The sequence below is a fragment of the Pectinophora gossypiella genome, chromosome 24, assembly GCF_024362695.1.
Source record: "Pectinophora gossypiella chromosome 24, ilPecGoss1.1, whole genome shotgun sequence".
NCBI classification, from domain to species: domain Eukaryota; kingdom Metazoa; phylum Arthropoda; class Insecta; order Lepidoptera; family Gelechiidae; genus Pectinophora; species Pectinophora gossypiella.
In genome coordinates this window covers 790,734-816,868 of record NC_065427.1, presented here as the reverse complement: position 1 = coordinate 816,868, position 26,135 = coordinate 790,734, and the positions used below count along the sequence as shown (strand labels likewise).

General features: G+C 38.7%; 1 protein-coding gene across 10 annotated transcripts in view; it reads right to left on the bottom strand.

Annotated features, from left to right (window-relative positions):
- The window catches only part of LOC126377799 (muscle calcium channel subunit alpha-1-like), a 60,705-nt gene that overhangs the window by 14,993 nt on the left and 19,577 nt on the right, over positions 1-26,135 (bottom strand). For 5 of the 10 annotated variants that reach the window (XR_007567995.1, XM_050025640.1, XM_050025643.1 and 2 more), the window contains exons 2-26: positions 23,260-23,555; positions 16,884-17,140; positions 14,211-14,316; positions 13,608-13,747; positions 12,798-12,904; positions 12,318-12,470; positions 11,711-11,910; positions 11,063-11,166; positions 10,764-10,948; positions 10,549-10,652; positions 9,772-9,887; positions 9,561-9,663; positions 8,482-8,633; positions 6,928-7,045; positions 6,301-6,393; positions 5,357-5,477; positions 5,096-5,181; positions 4,891-4,994; positions 4,637-4,794; positions 4,210-4,360; positions 2,725-2,860; positions 2,239-2,405; positions 1,715-1,802; positions 502-609; positions 22-74 (exon numbers count right to left, since the gene is read on the bottom strand). Coding sequence is in view for 9 of the 10 variants with exons in the window: in XM_050025640.1 (XP_049881597.1) it covers positions 22-74; positions 502-609; positions 1,715-1,802; positions 2,239-2,405; positions 2,725-2,860; positions 4,210-4,360; positions 4,637-4,794; positions 4,891-4,994; positions 5,096-5,181; positions 5,357-5,477; positions 6,301-6,393; positions 6,928-7,045; positions 8,482-8,633; positions 9,561-9,663; positions 9,772-9,887; positions 10,549-10,652; positions 10,764-10,948; positions 11,063-11,166; positions 11,711-11,910; positions 12,318-12,470; positions 12,798-12,904; positions 13,608-13,747; positions 14,211-14,316; positions 16,884-17,134 (3,104 nt within the window). In the remaining variant the exon portion in view is untranslated. Of the gene's footprint in view, positions 1-21; positions 75-501; positions 610-1,445; positions 1,554-1,714; positions 1,803-2,238; positions 2,406-2,724; positions 2,861-3,540; positions 3,674-4,209; positions 4,361-4,636; positions 4,795-4,890; positions 4,995-5,095; positions 5,182-5,356; positions 5,478-6,300; positions 6,394-6,927; positions 7,046-8,481; positions 8,634-9,560; positions 9,664-9,771; positions 9,888-10,548; positions 10,653-10,763; positions 10,949-11,062; positions 11,167-11,710; positions 11,911-12,317; positions 12,471-12,797; positions 12,905-13,607; positions 13,748-14,210; positions 14,317-16,883; positions 17,141-23,259; positions 23,556-26,135 lie in introns of all 10 variants that reach the window. The other 5 variants (XM_050025638.1, XM_050025648.1, XM_050025645.1 and 2 more) reach the window with 4 other exon arrangements.

Sequence of the window (26,135 nt, the reverse complement as noted above, 5' to 3'; positions counted from 1 at the left end):
GTTAATCTGTTCGGTACTTACTGACACTCGTCCTTCGTCATTTTCGAAATGTCATTACATCTAAAAAATTTACCCTGGAAGAAATCACAGCTGTTTTAGTATTGTGAGGTTTAATAAGGGCAATAGTTATTCGATCAGTTTACACGCCACTACGTTTAAAATTTTAGCTAGTTAGAAATACAGTTAAATGATATTTGCAATATCTACGTAAACCCATTTCTCATGATAATCATGGAACAAAGCGGTTTACAGAACTCAAAGTGCTACATTAGCAAACAATTATCAACCTTAATACAGCGACTTTGATATATATTATGTAGCTATTATTACTTTATTTTGACATGCAGTATTAAATAAGCCAATTATCGTATAGCTTTTATATAGTTCATTAAATTCCTTATCGGGGTTACGGCAATAATGCTAAGCAACTGGCATGTTTATCTAACTCGGTATGAATACCTACGACATTGAAAGCGAGCGACGCCGGCTATCGCGACTCACCTTAAACAACTGTACACCGACGACCGCGAACATAAATTGTAATAAATATGTAACTAGCATTATATTTCCTATAGTCTTAATCGCTACTATCACACATTTCACCACATACTGTGCGCGGCATGCAGTCAGTGCGGGTATACGTTACCAGGTCCGTCGGCGGCGCGCGGGACATACGGGGACAAGCACACACTTTAATTACAGGGCTTTATGGAAGGTTGTCAAGGGCAACGATGCTTATCGGTTACTTTCAACGGGGTCTCAAGTGTTATCACATTTCTGATATAAACGCCAAGGTAGGGGCAATGGTTACTCTAATGAGTCTGATTAGTCTTCTAAACATGATTTCTGTACACCTTTGGGTTCGAAGAAGAGGACATGCTCCAAATAATATTGACAACACTAACAGAAACGAACATATGGGTCGATGAATAATCATACACATATATAAATGCAAAATTGATATTCACGAAACTGTTTTACATTAGGTTCTTGTTGCTGTAATTTATTTGTTATTTTTACGATAAATTTTCGGTGTTTCGCTGAATAAGCTTCGTAGCATTATTAGAAGACAAGCGAAGCACACGTTGAAGTTGACACACACAAATTATCAAAGACAAAAGCTTGCGCGGAAATATTATGATAGGATAGAGCATAGTAAATAGTACAGGCAAAACAAATAATTAAACTTACATCAAACGGGTTATGAATGTAAACAGTACTAGGTATATGAACACCTAAGAAAATAAATCATGAGAAATGAGTGAAGGAAGAGAAAGGTCAAGATAACAGTTAAATACCCAAAGGTGTAATTGGAACGATTGCTGTAAAGGTTCTGCGGTATACAAAGTGGGTGACTCACAAGTGTGGGCACGCGTGGTATTAATTCTGGGGAACATACAGTGTGGCACATGGTCGATATCAAGTATTGCAACAGAGCCCCCTACCTTGAACATTTGCACTCCCATGACAGCGAACATGAACTGTAGTAACGACGTTACCAACAAAATGTTGCCGATCGTTTTGATAGCAACGATCACGCATTGAACAACGTGCTATAATCATGGAAAACATGTCAGGAATCGTAAACATTTTGTTTAGTGCATTTAAATAATTGCAATTATGACTCTAATCGAACAATCTAAATTCATAGAAATGTCAAGAAGTAGATTACCCTTGCAAAAATATTTAAATAAACGAAATAATCAATACTGACCTTAAGGCCTTTGGCCCTATTGATGGCCCTAAGAGGCCTCAGCACCCTGAACACTCGCAATATTTTTACCACCGATATACTACCAGACCTGAAAATAATAACAATAGTTATATTATAACGCATTTAAGTTATTTAGTAGTTGTAAGTTGCGTAAGCGCATGAATTTCATGCAGTTTGGAGTTATGTCATCTTATGAGTTGGACTGAAGATCCGGCGATTCCGGGTTCGAATCCCGGTGGGGATGTCACAAAAATCACTTTGCGATTTCTAGTTTAGTCAGGACATTACAGGACTTGCATTCTCCGAAGGCAAGATAATCCGTGCTTCGGAAAGCACGTTAACGTTGGTCCCGGTTATTATTTACTGAGGTAAGTAGTCGTTACGTAAGCCACGTTAGGGGCCTTTGACGGCTCAATAATAACCCTGACATCAGGGTTGATGAGGTTGGTAATAATCACCTCCCAATCTACACGATAGAAGAGAAGAATAATTTGCAGTGAGTATAATGTGTATGTCTGACGTACTTAAAGCTCATAGAGATGAGCGAGACGCAGACGACGAGCATGTCGAGCACGTTGAAGGCGGAGCGCAGGAAGGCGCCCTGGTGCAGGATCAGCCCGTACGTCACCAGCTTCAGGAACAACTCCAGCGTGAAGATGCTCGTGAAGAACACGTCGAATTGACTTAACAACTACAAGGAAATATATTCTGTTAGCACTAAGAATAAATACGAACGAAGTAGAGCTTTTGGCGGCTCTATAATTGACAAAGGAGAAGTCATATCTGTTTTACAAGATATTTTCGTTGTAAAATTGGTATATATTGAATGTTCTACAAATATATTTTTATATGGCCGATAAAACCAACAGTAATAGTTGATTTAACGTAATATTAATGACTTGCATGTTTTTTGGAAGACTTTTTTCACCAGTTGCTGATAAACTCTGCCGAATAAGTTCAGAAGAAGTTATCAGCAAGTGTGCCTTAAATGAAACATTGCATGTATATACCCAATTTCTGAACCCCTTCTGCGCGGCATCTAGGGGGTCCTCAGCGGCCAGCATGGCGGAGGAGAGCATGATGCACACCAGGATGATGTTGCCGAACGTCGACGATGCCGAGATGTTGTAGCACAGTACGCGGAACCTGACACATAGCATACAAGTCTCAATAGAGAACTTAAAACCTTTGGACTTTGCTCTAAAGTTCATTCAAACATCGATATACAAATTCAAGGTATAGGTATAAAGATATTTTTATAAAACGGGACGTAATAACGGAAACGTTTTATCAATTTCAAGATAATATACTTACACAAAATATTTACACACGTTGATTACAACTTTACAAGCCAAATACTAAGCGGAACTTATGCGCATATAGAACCAAAAACTTAAGTTATGCAAAATAAATTGAACGACTAAACAAAATGTTCACGCGTCATGCAACATGCTACTAAACCTAAATCCTGTTACAATAAGGCTTTGATAAAATTAGTCTATAGTTCGCTAAACTCGCAATCTAAGGGATTTCAGACATCATGCTTTGAACTATATAACAATCTTCTAAACAGACAAACCTATGGGAAACACAGTTGTCTTAAGGAAGGTACCCAGTAATCTCATTGCTCGTAATTTTGATGGGAAACGTCACATAGAGGTCACAACAACCGTGCAATTTTGAATAAGGCCGATGTCGAAGATGATATCTGAGAAGACAGTCACATCGAGGATGATAATGAAAGAGCAAATCAGTACGAGCGACATCACAACGCCAATCTTGTACAATGAGACACGGGTACCGAGTGACGTCACTTCGCCATTCACCTGTTCGTCGGTGAGAATACGAAGAAACTACTAGCGTTCGGTATAGGCGGCGTCTGATTGGGCATATTCAGTTCTGAAACCCGCCGCGGGCGCGCGGTTACTAGCGTCCCCTCCTCTTCTGATTGGCCGCCATCTTCGTCAGATAGAAAGAGACGAAATACTATTTCAACAAATCTACAATTTCTATTATTCTTAACTAGTAACCTTATCTAGCCTAATTTAAGTAAAATTACATCTAAAACCATGCCGAAATCCCTGGAATATTTTAATGTCTCATCATCAGTACCTACGCTATAATTATTCGATAGTTTAATTGCAAACATAATTGAAGTGTGATTAGCTAAAAATGTGAAAGAGTAATAAATAAAAATACTTAGATAAATAAATAAATCAGCTTAAAATATTAAGATTTAAGTAGAGAAAGGCGCAATAGTAGTAGAACGTTTGTCTTTGATAGCAACAGTTTATACTTATAACTTCTCAATGTACGTATCGATAGATAAATACAGAGGCAAAACAATACATAGACACACAATAGATTGTAAGTCAGAACGCAAGTAGTTTCGAAATACAATCAAAGACAAATTCAAGAAAAATCAAATAATAATGAAAATAACATCTAATAAATCGTTTGAAAGCTGTTAAATCGTCGTCCGGCAGGTCCCTAACCTGTTGGTTTTGGAAAATATGAAGAGGGACGAGGCGTCAGGGATGGGTTTCTTAGTGTCGTGTATATCGACCTCGGAGAGGCGTCGCGGCCGCGCCGACGACGTCGTGGGCTTGCGCTTCAGCCGCGGGCCCTCCTCCAGCTCTGTGCTCACTGATACATGCGACCATACCGAGATCAGGAAATTCTTTAGAACCTTAACGCTATTGTCAATATAATATTATCTTACATCTATACCATTAAATGCTCCACTTTCTCCCAGGTGACATCACTGAAGTAAATCAATGTATAAAGTTTCTTTCTGTATATATTGATCAAGTTTTGTTTTAATACTTACAAAACAATGTTAATATTTTAACAACTTTCTGAAGCCAAATTAGCCTGACACGTTTATTTTTACCAATAATTCAAGGGTATATCGTATGTTACCTATATGATTCCTCTGATGCATCTCTTCCTCTTCTGGTTCTTGTTCTTCCTCCACTCTCTCTCGGTCTCCCTCGTCTCCTTCTTGTCCCATTTCTTCTCCTTCTATTTCTTCTTGTTGCTCACCTTCTGAACCTGTTTCTTCGTACTCTCTTTCTGAGCTGTAAGACATACATTTATCGATACACAGATTTAAAAATTAAATCAGTATTTATTCAATATTTCTGGTACTAATTATGCAGCTAGTATGTACTTACTTATCAGTGGTGTAAGCGTCATCGTCGTGAATGTACTCATCATCCGTATCCGCGTGAGCTCCTTCCTGCTCCACAATACTGCCTCCTTCTTTCTCTTCTACAGCCTAAACATTACACATTTATGCATAAAAACATAAAAAAAAACTTTTATATTAGAGTCAGAAACTGAATTCGATTTAATAAATTTAATAAAACATTTACGTACTCCTTCCTCCTTTTCGATGTTGGTCAAGGACTCTGCATCTGCGAGATTGTCCACAGCGATAGCCAAGAACACGTTTAGTAGGATATCTGTACGAGTTGTCGTTAAGGAAAATAATCCTTCCATATATGCAAATAACTATCACGAAAATATTACAACGCGAAAAATTGCAAACTACTACAGTGCACATGATAATCTTGGTTAGAAAACATTTAGGTTTGCAAAAGTTGCAATTTATGAATGTTACTGTATAAGTAAGGATACAATTGCCGCAGATGAATAGAATGATGAAGTAGCTGCAGGCTACTATGCCGAAGGTGCCGACTCCGCCGTACGCCTTGATGCCCTCATACATCACCGCGTTCCAATCTTCACCCGTCAATATCTGGACACAAACTTTGGTCATTCAATGCGAACATTTTTGATAACGGCTAAACTACACAAGATTGTTTTTTGTTTGTGAGATATGTACAGTAGACACTGAATAGAGACAATGATAGTAGGTAATAATAAGTTCACGGTTAAGTGATAGGTATACAAAGTTGTTTATTACATAATTTGAGACAATTTTTTAGGTTCCTGTGTTCATAATTTTGTAATTTACTGTGCTTTTGTATTATTGCGTATTCCGTGTGTGTGCATAAATGCTGAAATTCGGAATTTTCACCTGAAACTGTCATAATATGACATATTATGTTGCTTCATTTTTACATTGGATATTTTGAATAGAAGTTGTTACCTTGACATTCTATCTACTCAATATATAGCTAGCAATACAAAGGCCCTTTTCAGGGCCAAACAATTCGAAATCACCAGAGCCAGCTCTTATTATATTGCGAGTGTGGAGTATCACCACAAACTATGGCTCACCTTTTGTGCTGTCCTAAGTGCCCTAACACCTGCACTATTAAAGACCTGTACGAAGCCACTGACAATGCCGTAAGCGTGGCCAATTATTGGTCAGAAAAAAATTAGTTTCGATCGCCATCGACTCGCAAAGATAGCTATAAATATTTTATATGCTAAATGTTTTTGTTCTTTTATCTTCAAGATAACTTTTAATACAACTTTTAAACGGGAAAGTAGATTTTTACTTCAATATTTTGATACATTTTCTGTATCTTTTTTTGTAAATTTCTGATAAAATGTTCGGTGAATTTCGGATGCTTAGTTCAATTAGAAATTTATTCGTGAAAAGCAATCCCCACCTGAAAGACAGTGAGCAGCGCCTGCCAAAAGCAGTCAAAGTTGTGCCTGTCTTTCTCAATGACGGCGTCGTAGTTGAACTTGCCGCCGAAAACCTGCATGGAATAAAAACCACTATAGTGTATTTGCTGTTTTCGAGTTATTTCAACAGTCACTGCGATACTGCGTCCACCACACTAGATCAACATGCGATGGATGAACCTCTGGCTGACCAATTTGAAATATAGTCGTAATGTTATGTTGTAAAAAAATCGTGGTAGCCCTGTTCGGAGAACGTATGATTTACATGGTAGTGTCACGGGTTAGAATCCTGACTTGGGCTTTAACCTCTCATATGCCGAGATACCAGACACAATAGATTTTACATTGTGTCTGGTCGAGATCCGCGTTCCGGCGTTTAAGGGGTTAAACTACTGAATTCGACTTATGAGTGTGCGCTTTGGATCATAGATGATTGATATCACGTGGTTTCCAGGTTTTGTGCCCGGTTAATGGCAACAGGCTCACACTTACATGGGACTTAATAAACATGACTGGCAAGGAGTGGGTGTATATACCACACACCTCTTACCACTTCGGGGAGACAATGTTATCTTATGAGTTATTTAAAGGATCCCAGCACCCCATACCTGCATGCCGAGCAGCGCGAAGATCATGATGAACAAGAACAGCAGCAGCAGCAGCGACGCGATTGATTGGATTGAGTTCAGCAACGACGCCACCAGGTTCGACAGCGACCGCCAGTACCTGATCGACACAGTTAAATTATATTACAGCGTTGCCAGGTGAGGACGAACCTCGTAAACAAATCGCCCCTGACTCGAGCACTGCACACACTTAGATCGCAGAAAGGCCTGATATATTTATGTATATATAGCCTGGCCGAATTCCGAAAGGTCACCTTATATATGTTACATGCTATGTATGTACTCTTACTTTAAGATTTGTATAATTATGTATATTTCTAGTGAACTATTGTATTAGGATAGTCTTGTAAAGATAGTTCTAGAACATTGATAAATAAATAAATAAAAAATACAAACGTTAAAGTTAATTACATTGGAAGTAGGCGCGAGGTCTGTGGAAATAGGCACTGATTTACTGTCACATTCGCTAAGGAGTTTTTCTTTTTTGTATATATATAAGTTCGTTCTCTCAAATTAAGATGTTATGGCTATTCAATTAAAGTGCAATATCGGTGGTACAGTGTCGTTACATGCCGTCACTTGGGACAAGATGCGCTGCGGTCACTTTTTTATAGAGATTGATTGTCTAACTGTTACATGAGGTCTATGGAAAATGTATATAAATGAGAGCGCCGATTAGAATCCCGTTACCGTATTTGCACCAATGAGTTATTTTTCACTAACACGGTTGGCTTGACCATTAGGTATAGACAGCGATACGGGTCACCACCTATCAGGTTGGTCTAACCGAAAGCTCAGTGAGATGTGTGCGGGTACTTAATACATCTTCCGACGATGTAGCACACTTCATTGGATACATAACAGTCGTGAGCTTATGTTATGTTATGAAACATTTAGACTTTGAATTGGACCCGGTACTCTTTATATTATCATTAATGCTGCGCATTAATCTGTTATTTTGATGCTTTCTTAGAATTCAGTTTTATTACGTCCGTGCCCTTCATTATCTGTGTTGAATCAGATTTCGAGAATGTAGGGTTATAGTTTATCTTGCATCTTCGAAACGTTTTAGAGTTCGTATTGACATCTGTACTGCTGTGTCATCATTTCCTACTTATATTTCTATTGTTAAATAATTCAAAACTAATAGCAGGGATAAGTACTTGAAAATTGTAAAGTGAAATATATTTTACGCAAATTTTATTTAATAGTCGTAAAGCTTATTACTTTATTTTTATATTCCAGGGCAACCATCAGTTCCAATCCAATGATGATCCGTACTTCAGAGAACACGTTAAGCAGTCGGTTTCGGCTACTATTTACTTATTTAAATATGTAGTCGTTACATGAGGCATGTCAGGGGGCTTTGGCGGCTCAATAGTAACCCTGAGGGTTGATGGGGTTGGTAGGTAATTGACATTACAACCCATACGAGAGAAGATCAGTTATCCAATATAATGGCATCTAGAACTAGTAACTATGACCAACTATAGGTTTTCGCAAATACTGCTAGTATTAATGTTAATGTCCACGTACTTGGTGACCTTGAACACTCTGAGCAGGCGCACGCAGCGCAGCACGGAGATGCCGAGCGGCGGCATCACCTCCGTCTTGGTGAGCACCATCTCGCTGATGGACCCCACCACTACGAAGCAGTCGAACCGGTTGAACAGCGACACGAAGTACCCCTGAGAAACGGTACTTTAGTTTAGAACAGTGGTCAAAGTACGTGACTTATTGTAGAATTGCCTCGTACGTATGGCAATTGCTTTATGAAACAGCTCAAAGTTAATCGAATGTACAAAAGAATGCACATTAATCACATTGATTTTGAATTGGTCAGATGTAATATCAAAGTTAATGAGCGGCTTTCCAGGGCACGTTCCCCAAAAAGACCTATAGATGACATAGATGATGATGATGATGATATAGAAGACGCTATACAACTCTGACCGGATAATTGGGTCGTGTACTAGGTTCAAGATAAATTATGAAATTCTGATTACTAAATAAAGACACATCTAAAACTAACGAAAAACATTTTCTTTTTTCTATTAAACTTATTTATGAATTTTAATCAAGAAAAACGTAATAATAAGTCCGACATTTTGTCACGTTTTTCTATGACGTCACAGAGTGCTTTTTCATACAAATTCCATAGTAATTTCGTGTTTTGACGTTTAGTAAAAAGTAACTGATTTGACTAGTTGGAAACTAGCCTATTACCTATTTTCTCATTGCTCAGGTACATATTTATGCAAAAATACAATGTAATGGCATAATTTAATTTTATATATGTAAGTATATAAAAATTAATGTGATTTCTAGTTAATTATGTTGCTACCTATATTGCTTTTCTTTATTTTGATCAGAATAAAATGGTTGAAAGATGTGTTATGCCTGAGTTTAATAACAAGGGTCATCATTTAATACCCAAAAACAAAGATATGTCTGGACAGCACCATTTATTTTCATCATTAGGGAACGTGACCTGGATAGTTTATGATTACCAATTGACCAATTCTGAATAATTAAACATCATTCATCATTATAAGTACAAAAAATAAGTTAATTATTTATTTTGCATGGAAAAATATATATGAAAGCATACTTACTTGTAAACCTAAACTGTACATTTTTACAAGCATTTCTATCGTAAATAACGCTACAAAAAACGCATTCCCGTACTCTTGAAAGTAGTCGAGCCACTCAGGTTGACTGTAAAATAAAAGGAACGCGATAAGTGATTAAAATTTATCATTATTGAATCCAATATCAATTAGACAAATTTGGTTTATATGGTTTGCCAACACTAGCGAAACTTACTGATAATGTTCGCTGGCTAGAACTACGGTATTCATGAACACAAGCACGATGATCAACCAGTAGAAGGTCTGTGACTTGACAGCACGACGACATGCACGTTTCATTCGTCGATTCACCTGGTAACAAAATAATAGAATAACTTCAAATATTCAAGATAGTGTCACAAATTATTATAAGAACTGACAACATACTAAGATGAGAAAGGTTTAGGGTCCATCCCCAAGACGCGATTGGATTTTAGCATGGATGTGCGATTTGAGGGTAAGGGTACCACTAATAGACTTTTGACGACGGCATATCTAATTATTTCATAAAAGTTTCATAGAAATGTTTTGATGAATTTGTATAAAGTACACATCTAGATTGTTATTTATTCAAATCGTTATTTGTTCGAATATCACACCAATGAGGATGAAACTGCCTATTTCTTCCGTCAGGTGTCGCACTGTTAAGTGTCCTTTCATTTCCCCATACTATTTAAGTAAAAAAAATATATTTTTCTGGTGATGGTGATTTCTGGTGATCAAAAAAACTTATTAAACTACCTTTTTTCAATTGGCTGCTTTTCTTTTTCGTAACTTATCCTTGAGACGGGATACACTCCACGTTGCTCCACATTTTATAGCAATTTATCACGAATTTTAGCTGGACTGTATGAAGAACTGTCAAAATTTATGAACACTCAACAGTGCTGCCAATATTTGAGCATCTAGTTTTTATCCAGATTGCATCACGTGCTCGCTAAGTTTACGAAGGTGAGCATCTGAAACAACTTACCTTATCAAAGTCTTTCCTCCACAGCTTGCATAATGAAACCTTTTGTTGTTCATTGGGTTCTATTCCCAGGTGATCCGTTGAATCGTGCTCGTTTGGAGTTTGACCTGAAAGTAAATAAGAAAAGAGACATGTGTCACCAGAGTAAATATGAGCGAAGTCTTTACTAAATGAACAGAAGCAAGGCAACGAATTGTAATATAAATAGTAGAACTCACCAATACCGATGCCGTAATCTCTCTTCTGGTCGTTGGCGTCGTGTTGGTCAGCTAGCGGTTCCAAGTACTCGGCCTGTGTGATCCAATCGAGATAACCCTTCAAATCCTCTTCCAACTGTTGCTTCTCTCGTAGTTTCTGGAAGTCGCCGCGGTTTTTCGCCTTCTCTCTTTCTTTGGAGAATTCTCTGTAATATTAAGGCATGCAAATTTAAAAAGTGGTTAACGGACTTTGAGAAAAGTGTTTTTTTTTCATTTGATGAATTTCTTGTATTCAACATTACGCTCAGTTAGGTACTTACCCAGACAACACACCGAGAATGAGGTTCATGACGAAAAATGCTCCCAATATGACCATCGACACAAAATAAATCCATTCCCAACTATTGCCCATTGCATCTTGAATCTGGAAAAGGATGTTTTAGAAATTGAATACCCCGAGATTTTTGTAACCATGTAGCTTCCTCTCAGTCAATGTAATTATTTATATGAAGAATGCTGGTTAGTATTTTACTTCTCCTACCGTGTGGCTTGTGAGGTGGACTACCAACCTCATCAACCCTGGTGTCAGAGTTATTATTGGTCGGTAAACGGTCTCCGCGGTCCAGTGGTTGAGCGTTGTGCTCACAATCCGGAGGTCCCGGGCTCGAATCCGGTGGGGACACACAATAATCACTTTGTGATCCCTAGTTCGGTTAGGATATTACAGACTGATCACCTGATTGTCCGAAAGTAAGATGATCCGTGTTTCAGGAGGCACGTTAACCGTTGATCCTGGTTACTACTTACTGATGTAAGTATGTAGTCGTTACATGAGCCATGTCAGGGGCCTTTGGCGGCTCAATAGTTACCCTGACACCAGGGTGGATGAGGTTGGTACTCCACGTCACAGCCCACACGATAGAAGAAGGAGGTAGGTTATTGAACAAGTGTTAAATTGGAAAACTTACATTGTACATGACATCGGTCCATCCTTCAAGCGTGATACATTGGAAGACTGTGAGCATGGAGAGGCCGAAGTTATCAAAGTTGGTGATACCATCGTTGGGCCCCTGCCAGCCATTCTCGCGGCACTCCATCTCCTCGCCGAGAGACGAACAGTTGAATCCGTTGTCCACGTCACACGGGTGCGGAGAATCCATTATCTCATCTACGAAGGAAATCACAACTTTAATTGCTTTTCTCTCAGTCTAAACTTTAATAACTTACCGAGTGTGCAATTACGTTTAGCGACTTTCCTCTCAGCACGATTCGATATCGCATTGATCTGCGATATTGGAGCAAGGTTGCAATTATTGGACCACATGTAACAAAGAGTTCGACATTTGAATTTTTTTGATGTTTTATAAGTATATCTAGTCAAATCGTCAATAGTTTCGACATCACATGAATCGCGTCGCGCTGTAAGGAAAGTTAGGAGCTAGGAAGTTTGTAATAATAAGTTTAACGTCATCATCTACTTGCTCTATGTTGATATCGCACGAATGGCGCTGCGCTGCTGTGAGGAAGGTCGCTTAGATATGTCAGAAGTTTGTAATAATAAGTTTGTTTTGTTACTTGTATACTTATTGTAGCAAGTCTTGTGCATTTTGCCGGAGAAGAGCTCGAGGCCGATGATAGCGTAGATGATGATGACGAAGATGACCAACAGGGCGATGTGCAGCAGTGGCACCATCGCCTTCAGGATCGAGTTCAGAACGATCTGGAGACCTGCAGAGATGATACATACACTCAATAATTTATTGCATTTCTACAATGAGGTGTTCTACATAGACATAGGAACTAACATGGGTTACAGCAACGAAAAAATGAATAGAGGAAGCGTGTATTAAACTTTGGTAACATTATATACATACATAACGCCTATTTCCCATCGGAATAAACAGAGACTATGGAACTCCATTTGATTCGATCCTGACACACTTGTTTTACAAAGTTATTCCTTAAAATGAGTTTTGGTTGCGTCAAGTATGTTAGTGTCAGAAAGAAATCTTATGACGTTATGGGTATGTGGTTGAAGTGGTACGCTATACTCACTAGGGACTCCGGATACCAATCGCAGCGGCCGTAACACTCTGAACGCTCGCAGCGCCTTCACGTCGAACGCATCTTTGAATATACTCGACAGCACTGTGCTCACCATACTGCACATAAATATTAATCGTCTTTAACTCAACCGTAGAGAATTTAGCAGTTTTGACAAAAGCCTAAAACTACCGACAGTAAAATGCACGTTACGGAAGCTGTTGGCCACATAAGCTAGGTCAGGGGTCGCAGGTATCTTAATAACCTTGACACCGGGGTGTTAAGGTCGGTGATCGACCAATACAATACAAGCACAAGTTCACGACCATATACCCATTCTCTTCTATCGTGTGGATTGTGAGGTGAATTACCAACCCCATCAACCCTGGTGTCAGGGTTATTACTGAGCCGCCATAGGCCCCTGATATGACTCATGTAACGACTACTTACTTACATCAGTAAGTAATAATCGGGACCAACGGCTTAATGTGCCTTCCGAAGCACGGATCTTTTTACTTTTTGGACAATCAGGTGATCAGCCTGTAATGTCCTAACCAAACTAGGGATCACAAAGTGTTTTTTGTGATTTGTCCCCACCGGGATTCGAACCCGGGACCTCTGGATCGTGAGCACAACGCTCAACCACTGGACCACGGAGGCCGTCACCCATACCCATTTATAGAGTCAGATGTACATCCATCGCATGATGAACTAAGTGACCACGTTTCACCGAACTTCCAACAGACAGTAGAACAACAAACAAGCGAAAAAGAGTAGACAGTGTAATAGTAAAAAAAATACTGATAAATAGTGTGTGTGTACCCAATGACGACGATGGTGAAGTCGAGCAGGTTCCACCCGTTGCGCAGGTACGAGCCGGCGTGCATCATGAACCCGTACGCGATAATCTTCATTACGCACTCGCCCGTGAAAATCACCAGAAATATATATTCGATTTTTTCCTGGAAACGGTTGAAAAGCTAGATTTAACTCTTTCCACTCTAGACTTACACTACTTACACAGCTTCCGTAGACCTTATAGAATACCTTTGCAGACTTACATAAGTACTTAAGTTAGTTTACGGTAGAACTGAAAGTTGCTGGTAGTAATAATCAAATCTTATTTAAAGTTGAAGAACTAGTTAAAGCTAGCAGCAGTATGTCTTTCAACATAGAATAGGCATTTGCCAGGTAATCGTGTCACACCTTATGCCGAATCGTCACTAACAGGTGAAATTGTGGTCAAAAGCGACTTTACAGAAAAATGGTAAGTATATTAGAAAGTGAATGTCAAAGGTTGCCTGGAAGAAATTGCTACGTAGGATTAAGGCCGACTATTCTTATTTCTCTTTTGTTTTGTATTTGGTATTTCCTGTATGTGCAATAAAGTATTTGTTATGTGAATTTTGGTACAGTGGTACTCACAAGCACCCAGTTGGTATAGTTGGAGTCGCTGGCGGGGAAGGGTGTGTACACCGCCAGCGCCACACAGTTGGCGAAGATCGTCGTCAGGATCATCCACTCGAACGGCCTGGTGTTGAGTCAAGGACAGTATGCAGGATAGGTAACATTCAACTTTGCGATGCGAATACTAGTTTGAATTGACTCCAAGGATCATCGGTGGGAGATCTGTTATAACGAATATAAAATCCAAGAAAGTTAAAGACGTTAGGAAAATGTAGGTATTATCCAGTCAATGGCATTATAAGGACAACCTTTTTTTTGACATAACTTATTGTAGATTGCCGCAGATGGCATTAACTAGTTGGCCGGAAAAATGGGGAGCGCTGAAGGCTCTCACCCGATGTAAGGACAACCAGGAGAACCTAAAAATAATGAAAATATTTATCCTTATCGAACTATAAATAAGAATTTGGTTTGGTAAGCTGATTTATTGGAGTGCCATCACAGAAAGTTTCACCCAGAATACAGTCATGAGCAATATAATTTACCCACTTTAGGACTCTATCGCACTAACATATATGACATTTAGTGAGACTTACAGTTCAATTTGTCAAAAAAGTTAATGTGACATGGTACCAAAGTGTATACATATTAAAGCTCGTGACCGTACAATAAACGTGTATAAGACTGTAAACCACAACCTAACTCATTCTGGACGGGCCTGAATACTTTTCGAATGCTTGAAATGCCATTTTCTCAGTTGGCTGTTGATGGATTCTAGTAAGAAAACAGTACTCCGTTCGGATACAGTCTCAAACAGCGCTAAAAATACAACTTACGACGATAGTAACCGGCGTAAACATAGAAATAATAAACCTCCAGTCATCGCGCCCGCAGCGGCAGTGGCGTGTGAAGCTCCGCGGTTCAATCATTTTACACTCGAGAGAGGAATTAAATTGTGGAAGCCGATTAAATTCGCTAATGGATGTGGTTTACGCGCTCACCTGGTTTACTACCGCTACTTACTGTCCTATTTACGAAGGGATAAACGATAACATTTTAAGCCAGTGCATCAACGGGAGGATAATGATGCTATTATGTTCGTAAATCGTGAACCGCCTCAATTTATAGCTCCGAATGAACTTAGGTTTCATGCATAATTTAAGCGAATTCACATATATATTTACATAAGTAGATAACAAAATCGAGCAATTGGTTTTGTGGGGGGTCTTTTTTTAATAAACGTCTTAAATATAATAATAAGTACATACATAAGTTTACGCTTGGGGTAGGCAGAGGCGACGGCTAATACGATCTTGTCACATCACTTTCGCTGTTTTTTTTTCTCGATATTATGATAGAGAAAGGTCTTACTTATGGAATAGAGAGCTTTGATCATCATTGTTGTGTGGAGTAGTGGTCAATTGCCGAGTCATCCGGCATTACCGCGGTATTTCCTGTATTGGGCTCACCCATTCATACGGCGCTGTTGGCCCGCCGCCAGCGTTTTTATCCATCCAGTGCGGTAACTGGTGATTATTCTGTTTATTTTCGCCACAGGACGTTAAGCTCGATGGTTGATGATGAAATTGACAAATTGAAAGAAGGTATAAGAATAATTTGCCTCATAAAATCTTGCAACGCCATTTAGTTAATGAAAAACAGGAAAATAAATTAGAAATTCATACCTAATACAAAATGTTTACAACTTAAGAATTTAGTACCTACAATAATTGTGGAGACAAAACTAAAGAGTAAACAATGTCCCAATTAATGATTCACTCGATTCATAGAGTTCTGTTGACATTTTGTTCAAAATAATATTATAATTTGATTATTTTTGACGAAAATATTTACATATGAACAATAAAGTTACACAGGATTTAAGTCTTGCATTTGAAAATTGTTCATTCTGTTACACTTGCCAGAAGGTGCTCCTTTGATCTTTTCAAAGGCGGCACAACAGAAACGAATTCACAAATATCTACTCGGAATTTCTGTCATGAAAACTTTTAAATGTTCGATATATTTCGGTGATTGAAACGCCCAGTTTCAATATTTCTGATTTGTATGCCGGTTCTACGAATTATACATATGCAATGAAGATATAGCTCAAATTGTGTTTGCTTGATTGGAATGATAGTGTCACGCAGTGCACTGTTCAGAATTTCTCTGGCAGCTTGCCAACAGGGTAACGCGCGGTATTCGCTACTGGATATGTATGTTATTTAAATTTACTATGTTGGTAACCATGGATAACATTTTTTTATGTGCACTCTATCATCTGTGAACTAGCGACAACGACCGGCGATGCTTTCCAACACGTGCCAAAGTTATAAACGTTGAAACCATAAACATTTTAAAGCTACTTTGGGTATATTATATTCTTTAGAGAGATGACCGAAAATGATGGGTTGCGTGCGGCTGCCGATCAACTTCTAAAGACTTGTGGCTTTGGCAACTTCGATAACTACGACTGCGGATGACTCGTTTAGGTATGCGAATACACTAGAGAGGAAGGAATTTCAATTTGACTAAAAACGACTTTCCCGTTGACCAAAATCTTAAACTAGGCTCCCGGCATGTTACGGCAGGAAAGCTGTAAAATATTACAGAAAAAGAACATCTGTAAACGAGCCCTAGAACTCAGCAAAAATTGCGTGCTCATACGTTTTGTTATTTGTAAAAGGATACTTCCACTCGACGATGTTGATGCAGAGTTTCCGCAGCGGGTTCTTGAGCGTGAGGCAGAAGAGCGCCCGCTTGGGGCGTTCCTGCTGCACCTTAGGGCCGCGGCGCGGCGGCTTGCGCGGCGCGGCCGGCACGGGGATGAGCGGGCCCGCACCCGCGCCCTCACCCGCCGCCGCCGGGGACTCCGCCGCCACCTCGCCACCGCCTGCGTCTGGCGTATTGGGCACCGCGACGCCATCCTCTGTGCCGCTCATCTTTCTCTACAAAGAGGCCGACAATAAAAAAATAGTGTTAGGTACTTGTAACTCCTAAGTTATTGAACTACCGTACTCCAAAAAAAAAAAAACTTTAAAATGCTTCACGCACACACCAACCAACCAAGGAGGCACTATCATTTCCGTATGTTATGAACGACAACACTGGAACACTAGAATGACTATGGTGTCATTATTATTTTTTTATGATACCGTAGGCACCACGTCGAACTCTGTTATAAAACCACGAAACCTTACCGAGCTTGCGCTTAATCGGCAGCTTAACCGTTTTCAATACCTGCCTGTTCAATTGTCTTACTTGGCACAGAACCTTCGGTGCGCAAGTCCAACTAGCACATGCCCGATTTTTATTAAGTACACGTTACAGATCACTAGTCGACAGTGGAGTGGTTACCAAAGAATGAAACCTACACCCCAATGGTGTGTGCTCTAGTGATGTCGTTAACAATACACGGAAATTTCTTCAAATTTGCGAACGAAGGTTATTAATGCATACTCATTTAGCAAGTTTTGTACGCGTCGCGTTGTCAGCATTGCTACGAACTTCCTTAGCAATATTTTCCGCGCCTCGTTTTTGGGATAATTTTCTGAGAAGTATCTCAAGGCCGCGTGTTACTGCAGACTCCACATTATAAAGAAATTACGCGAAGGTCGGCCTCTCCAGCAGCTACACTTAGCGAGGTATTGCGTGAGGCCAACGGCTGATCTTTCATGATAGACGTCCATTTGTTCATCACTTCCATAATAACTGTCTATTTTTATTCGTCTTAATATTGATTCATCATTGCAATCAAATGTTCGAAGTTAAACAGATTGTATTTCAACAGGAAGTAGGTAAGTTTGTAAGATATTAAATGGAAATAGCTTCACGAGTACTTTACACGAATAATTACTATGTCGCGCTTATATCAGTATGGTGTTTTGTGTATTTACGATTATGCTTGTGTATAATTTTACTAGATCTTTCAAGAAAAGTATCATATTTTTTTAAGACAATGTGGTGATACGAGAAAGCGCGCGGGGGAGTAGAAGTGCGTTCGATAATGGACACATAAAGTTGGAGCTGGCCATAAAACAGGAGCGGTGGGGAAATTTCCGTAATTACCGCAAACACAGGCCTGCTGGAGACCGTGACAAGTACATGTCCTTATTAAGGCGGTGTCGCCTCATGCAAATATATTAAACCACTTTTAATTCTTTATTTGAAATAAGATAAAGTTCATAATGACGTAAATAGTCTGTATACGTCCCACACACACAGGCTTTCCCTCGATCAACCCGGAGGTATGGATCTTACTCCACAACAACGCTGTCTTTATTGGATTCGTTTAATGTGTCATAATTATTTGGGTTGGCAATTGTATAGCAAACTATTTTTACAGTCGCGTTGTGTGCACATTCCGATGCCAAAATAATGAATGAATCAGCTATCATAATCATTCCTTTACAGCGTTAATACTGGAGCTCGAGTTGAAAGGATCAATTTATTGAACTTTTCACACGTGCTTAATTTTTATTAGCAATATACGAGTGTTGTTACATAGGTGCGATTTTTCATATAAATATATCCTCGGCATCAAGGTTCTGTATTATTTATTGCAGTGTTCGAGCGATTTGCGCCGCTTAGCATCGTGTTTACATAATTTTAATAACTATCTCTATATTCTCTATCGTATAGAGTAATTGGTTTAAAAAACATAAGGAATCGCTTTGAAGATTCAATACAGATAATATTAGATATTGAATCTTTTCCGGGATATCAAAAAAATATAGTTAAATAACTACTGCTTTTGGTGCAGTATCTAAATACCAGAATATCAGTCAAAAAAACATAGAATCTCTCGAAACTTCCAAGAAAAATTAGCGGGATATTTCTGCGTATAGCCGCAACGGAAAAAGCAATATGTTTAATTTGCTGTGCATTCCCGAGTTCCCGCGGTGATGGAGTCATGAGTAAATTCCCCAGAGTCAGAGCAGTGGCACTAATGATTCAACAAGTAAGTCGCGCCCGAAACGCGTGGCACGACGCTTTCGAAGTATTTTTATGCAACTTCGAGTAAGTGATAAAAACATAAGAACTACTAGAGCATTACAGGTACCTTACAAGCAGGATTTTACTCATATCAAATAATAATAATATAAATAACCTATATATCCTATTGCTGGGCACAGGCCTATTCTCGATCAGTCAAAGGAGGTAGTATACTCCACCAAGCTGCTCGAAGTAATTGGTGGGTTGGTAGAGGTGTGTGGGCTAGAAGCCAAACCAAATTGGAAAAATGACCAAGATTACATCTTTAACATACAATATAATAATGGAAGTATCATAGCGAAATCGAGCATAATCTCAAAGTCATTGATCTCGTGATAGTTCTTTGAAACAAAGGTAAAGAAAAAAATACGGGGATATATGGAAGACAAAATACGTAAATAAACTACTAGTAATAATATAGTGTGTTTGTTTTCACGACCCATGACCTATGGAAGCTAATTTGGTAGCGGCGAGGGCACAAATAGACAACTGCGATAGATGACCGTCATTATTACAAATGGTTATGTCAGCCAGGGGTCCAATTTATGCAGCGAGCGAGCGAGTTACTTGTACGACTCTTTACTGGCTATATTGTGGTGCGGGCTATAAAGTTCACAACAAATATTTTCTCTGTGGGGTCTATGGCGGTTTAATAATAACCCTGACTTCAGGGTTGATGAGGTCGATCATTGATCTTACAAACAACAGCGTCCATTGGCCTAGTCGGTAGGGCGTTGGGCTTACGAAGTTTCGGGTTCAATTCCTGATAGGGACATTGTCGAAATCACTTTGTGAGAATGTCCTGTTTGCCAAGGGCATTGCAGGCTGAATCACCTGATTTTCCGAAAAATTTAGATGATTCCGTGCCTTGGAAGGTTCGTTTAGCCGTTGGTCCCCGGCTATTAGCCCAAAACACCTTCACCAACCCGCAGTGGAGTAGCGTGGTGGAGTATTCTCCATACCCCCTCCGGTTGATTGAGGCCCATGCCCAACAGTAGGCCGTATGTAGGCTATTTATGTTATTTTTATTGATCTTACAAAACACACAAGGAAAAAATGTTTTTTTTTTGTTCGGCGATGTGCTTCTCGCTACTGGTACAATAAGTCACGGTAAAAAACAGAGATAAATGTTGCAAAATTGAACTTGTTGAACTCGTAAACTTTATCAAATAAAACGTAGCTTGATATATATCCAGGGACACGGTCAGTGACTCCATCAATTTTCATTAAAAAAAAAGAACAGGGGGGTTAAAATGGCCACATCGAAGCAATTCATCTAAGTAAGCAATATTGCAATTTGACATTTGCGCATATAAAAGTAAGTGCGCAATGCACACAAATGTCAAATTGCAATATTGCTTTCTTAGATGAAATGCTTCGATGTGGCCATTTTAACCCCCCTGTTTATTAGAAATACTGCTGATGAGATGGCTAATGTATGAATGTAAATGCATTTATATTTCGCTTCACACAGTTGTGTGAAGTTTTCCAGTTGGAAAAGCTCCATTTTGTAACGAACAGCCGATCAAATTCAATTACTCGCATACAAAGTACCGAGGCAAGTGGTGATAAATAGCAGCGGCCGTCAGGTTTGGCGGGAACATGCGGTATTTACTCGTAAAACGCCCATTTGATAGTATGTGTGATTTATTTAATTAGCGGAATTAATATGTTGGCTTAGTGGAAATTGAGCTGCGCGCTGATCCGGCCCAATTAGCTTAAAGCCGGTTTAATTGGTGACGACGGTTGTTGGACCATTTGATTTCAGGTTTGCATCTATTAAGTACGTTTTATAATACAATTACAATCATTGTTAAACAGTACTGGATAAATCTACCTGAATAAAAGAAATTAAATTACAGTGAACGGAAATAAGGTTGGTATATCCCAAGGCGGTTGGAGTGAGGCATATATTTTCTCGGAAGCGTCGTCGTGTGAGATATTTCGGCGTGTGAGGTTAATGTCATTTTTCGCATTCAATTCAGTTCGTTTACACTTAGTTTTATGAGGCCGTGATTTATTCGTGCATCCTGTTTTTATTGCCCGCGCTGGCTCGTTATTGGACGGGATATCTCGTCGTCAGCTGTTGTCAGATCTTAAGTGGGTTTACATTTTGACAGTGTGTAAATAAAAGGATATAAATAAAATACTTTGAAAGCTTACGTTTAGTCATAAGTACGATGTAACAGTATGATTCAATACATATAGTTTATTTATATTACTAATACATTTTTATTAATTTTCATATTAAGTACGTATAAGAAATTTGTATGATGACTCTTATGGGTGTTGTAGTTTTAAAGCCCAAAACTAGATGTTCCTAACATATCAGTAGTTAGTTTTACAGCAAGTAGAAAAGATAGTCAATTTAAAATTTAATGTTTTCAGTATAACTTCATTTTCGGGTAATAAATCAGGTAATCGTTTGTGTCGTGTTGGCGATCGTTCATAACATAGTTACCGTAATATTTACGTTAATCGTCAGCACAAATAGTTGGAAACACATGCTTGCCCGCGGCTCGGCTGAGCTCACATCCTGTACTGTTTGTTTTATTGCCAAGGGCTGCCTCCGCGCGTCGTTTTATGTTCATATGCTGTCAGCTATACCTGATATTTCGAATGATAAATTACTCTTTAGACACGAGCAAATCTAATGAAATAATAACAAACGTGTACTGATGAATCATTCAGTACTAACTACAGCTACGATTGATTAATTTTACTTCACTGACCAGACAACCCTAAGTACTTATATTCCTGATTGCAAGAATACATTTCACAGTCAAGTTTTCCTAGACAAGTTTGATCTCGCAAATAAAATAAATACAGACAGATGTGTTTTATGAGCGTATCAAATAATAACATTTAGTTTTAGCAGCGAGCGCTTTCAAGTTAAAATTAAAATATTTGAGCGATTAGACGATTAAACGGTTCTGATATTACACACATTAATCAACTATAAAGAGAGGTAATAGAGAGCATAAAACTGTTATGCTTTTGTGACGTTACAATTTTATGTATTTATAAGTGTTGTTAATATATTGTATGTGTTTTTTTCTATTATTAAGTAGGAAACAAATATGTGTCTTCGGAATATCGAAATATCTCATAATATGAATAATATTAAGTGCAGTTGTTGATATATCGGATAAAGAAAAAAAAAAGAATGAAAAAAAGGAAGAATAAAAAAAAATTGAATATTGAATGGTGTGTGACATAGAAACCTCTGACGATAAGAACGCGCCTTGAACTCTATGTAATTCGGCACTAAGTTTAAAATTTTAATTTAGTTTTATACTGAAACAAAGTACTTATAAAAGATTTCATAAGGGATATATTTCTTTTTACGATTTTCATCTGTCTGGCGGTCGTATCTTCTACCCTCAAGTGAACAACTTCATTTGCGAGTGCACTGCAGTCACGCGTAAAACTAACTTCAAAGCTTTATTATTTACACAACGTCTTGCAATTAAATTCTTTCGGATCCACTTTCCTTTGATCTCCTGAAATTAGGGCTTTGTTTAAGGATCTTTCCTTAGCGAGTCTAATTAATTTGCCAGATAGTGTAGCTACTCGTAGAGGTTAGATTACGTTTTAGCGTTAGTGTAGTGTTTCGTGACTTTGGCAACTTGAAACTCAATAGAAGAACAATTAGGAGAAAGGTGTTTTGTTAGCTTATCTTTTTTTTAATGTACTAGTGTAGGCAGCTGTACTAGCGAGGAGCTCGGTAGCGCAGCGGTAAACGCGCTCGGTCTGCGATTGTTGAAGTTAAGCAACTTTCGCAAAGGCCGGTCATAGGATGGGTGACAACAAAAAAAAAGTTTTCATCTCGAGCTCCTCCGTGCTTCGGAAGGCACGTTAAGCCGTTAGTCCCGGCTGCATTAGCAGTCGTTAATAACCATCAATCCGCATTGGGCCCGCGTGATGGTTTAAGGCCCGATCTCCCTATCCATCCATAGGGAAGGCCCGTGCCCCAGCGGTGGGAACGTTAATGGGCTGATGATGATGACTAGTGTAGGCAGAGGAATTACCTCGACACCATGACACCATGACATTATACGTGTTATCTCACCTAGTGGTAGTCGCGTGGCGCAGGCGGGCGCGTCTCCACAATGCCATGCGCTGTCACGCGTCAGCACCAACAGTCACTGATCATCTCACTGCACTCTGCACTCCACAACACACGCACTCATACACTTACTACGGAAGATTTAGAAATTGTATTATTGGAAGAGGCTAACTAGGTTTCTGTATATTGAGTAGGTTTAATAAAGTCTTCAGGATTCAACTTAGGATTTAGGTTATTTAGCTTGATTTATTTATTTATATTGTATACGACGGTATTTTATGCAGGTGTATGTTGGTCCCCTGAAACAAAATAACAAATTCATTAGATATTAATAATATGATTAGCTGAATAATAGTCTTTATCTACCGTTATTTACACAAGGTTTTCCTACGATACAATACATATTAGATCCTTTATTTTCATTCTTAAAATATCCAGTGTATAGTAGGTTCCTGCACAAAAAAATTGCATCAGTAATATTGTTGAAAACAGTAGTGAGTCATTGTGTGGTATTGCGAAATTATAACATTGTGTAATTAACTTCACGCAATAGCATTTTTCACAAAACACTGCGGGATTTAGTAATTTAAATACCTACAGATTTTCCGTTCATCTTGCAACGACATAGGTAACTTTACGTATGAGTAGCATCTTGTTTCAAACTTCGACCAAGTAGTGAATGACATCTTAGGATAAGTCAGGTCAAAAAAATGTGTTCCAAAATAATGCTATTCGTTTGACGGACGAATTCATTTGAATTGGCTTTTAAATAATTTCGGCATGGTATCTCTTCACAAGCAAAAAATAAAATTTTTAACAAAAAAAAAAACCGACTTCAAACGCAAAACTAAAAAGCAATAAATAAATTTACTTCGCACAAAGTAATTAGTACGTATTTTCAATTAGTTAATTAATTTATAATTCTGAAGCCGGTGCCAAGGAAATGCTACAACGAAGTACCGATTCATATATTTTTCAATACTGATTGTTTTGTAATTTTTTGTTTGACATTGTTTTGTAATTGCTTTGATATAGGTATTAAACAATATTGTGTGTACATAGTAATTTGATATTGTAGTAGGGTTGTTGTAGCATTTACTTGGCACCGACTTCAGAATTATAAATTAATTAACTAATTGAAAATACGTACTAATTACTTTGTGCGAAGTAAATTTATTTATTGCTTTTTAGTTTTGCGTTTGAAGTCGGTTTTTTTTTTGTTAAAAATTTTATTTTATTTTACGATTTTAAGTGATGGTTAGACCGAGCAAGGATGCAGACAGACAGATTTTCTGATTTATATTCATATATAATAATATAATATATTATTAGTAGTGATCACAATTATTATTGATGAACATGTTTACACACACACACTCACACACGCGCTAACGCACACGAGCACACGCGCACGTACACACGCACACACACAGATACACGCACACACACAGACACACGCACACACACTCACACACACACATGTGTATGTGTACATACACACATGTGGTTGTCAGTGGAAGCTGCTATCATACACACTCACGCATACATATAGATACAGTAGATTTCGCGTGGTTCGCTCGCTGCTAAAGCAGCTCGCGTGTCCTGTTTATTCGAAACTGTCCCTCTTCGTATGGCGGCCATCTTGTTTTTCCGCCATTTTGTTTTATTTCACCGGCGACAGAATTTGACCAAGATTTAAATGGGTGTCGTGGAAACAAACAAAATCCAGGTGCAATAGGTTTGCCAGACCGTAGGATGTCTCCCTGATTGGGAGCAGTTTTCAAAGATGACGTTCCGATCACACCCCTATACATCATTTTTACCCCCAAGACATTTTCTCGAAAAACAAAATTTTGTATGGCGGCCATCTTGTTTTTTCGCCATTTTGTATTTTTTTCACCGGCCATTAAATTCGACCAAGATGTAAATAGGTTTCGTGAAAGAAAAATTGGTTCAGGTGTGATAGTTTCGCCAGGCCGTAGGGTGTCACCCTGATGCGGAGCAGTTTTCGAAAATCGGGAAGTATTTCCATACTTAACATGACGATTCGATCACAACCCCGATATATATTTTATATCCCGAGATATTTTCTGAAAAAACAAAATTGTGTATGGCGGCCATCTTGTTTTTCCGCCATTTTGTTTTTTTTTTACGCGCTATGGAATTTGACCAAGATTTAAATAAGTGCTCTGAAAGAAATATTGGTTCACGTGCGATAGTTTTGCCAGGCCGAAGAGTATCTCTCTGATGCGGAGCAGTTTTTGGTGACCAGAAAGTATTTCCGTACTCTACATGACGTTTTGAGTAAGCGCCCCATACATTATTTTTACCCAAACGGGCTTCTTCCAAAATCGACAAAATTTTGTATGGCGGCCATCTTTTTTTTCCGCCATTTTGTTTTTTTGCACCGGCGATTGAATTTGATCAAGATCTAAATACGTTTCGTGAAAGAAAAATTGCTCCAGGTTGTATAGTTTTGCCAGGCCATAGGGTATCTCCCTGATGCTGACTAGTTTTCGAAGGTCGGGAAGTTTTCCCGAAGCCTAAAGATCGATCCGATCAATATGACTTTACAAACGCACTAGTCGCTCCTACGTTTTTGAAAATTCCCCTCGATTTCTCTGGTCTTCCATCATCAGATCCTGACTTCCTTGACATGGGACCCCCTTGGGTATATCTCCTTTCAAACAAAAAAAGAATTATCAAAATCGGTTCATATACGACGAAGATATGCCCGAACAAACATAAAAAAAAAAAAAAAAAAAAAAAAAAATATACGGTCGAATTGAGAACCTCCTCCTTTTTTGAAGTCGGTAAAAAGAGACGAGGAAGGGCATTAGCTAAGCATAATAATTGTGAATGCTTGCCTATGGACGGTT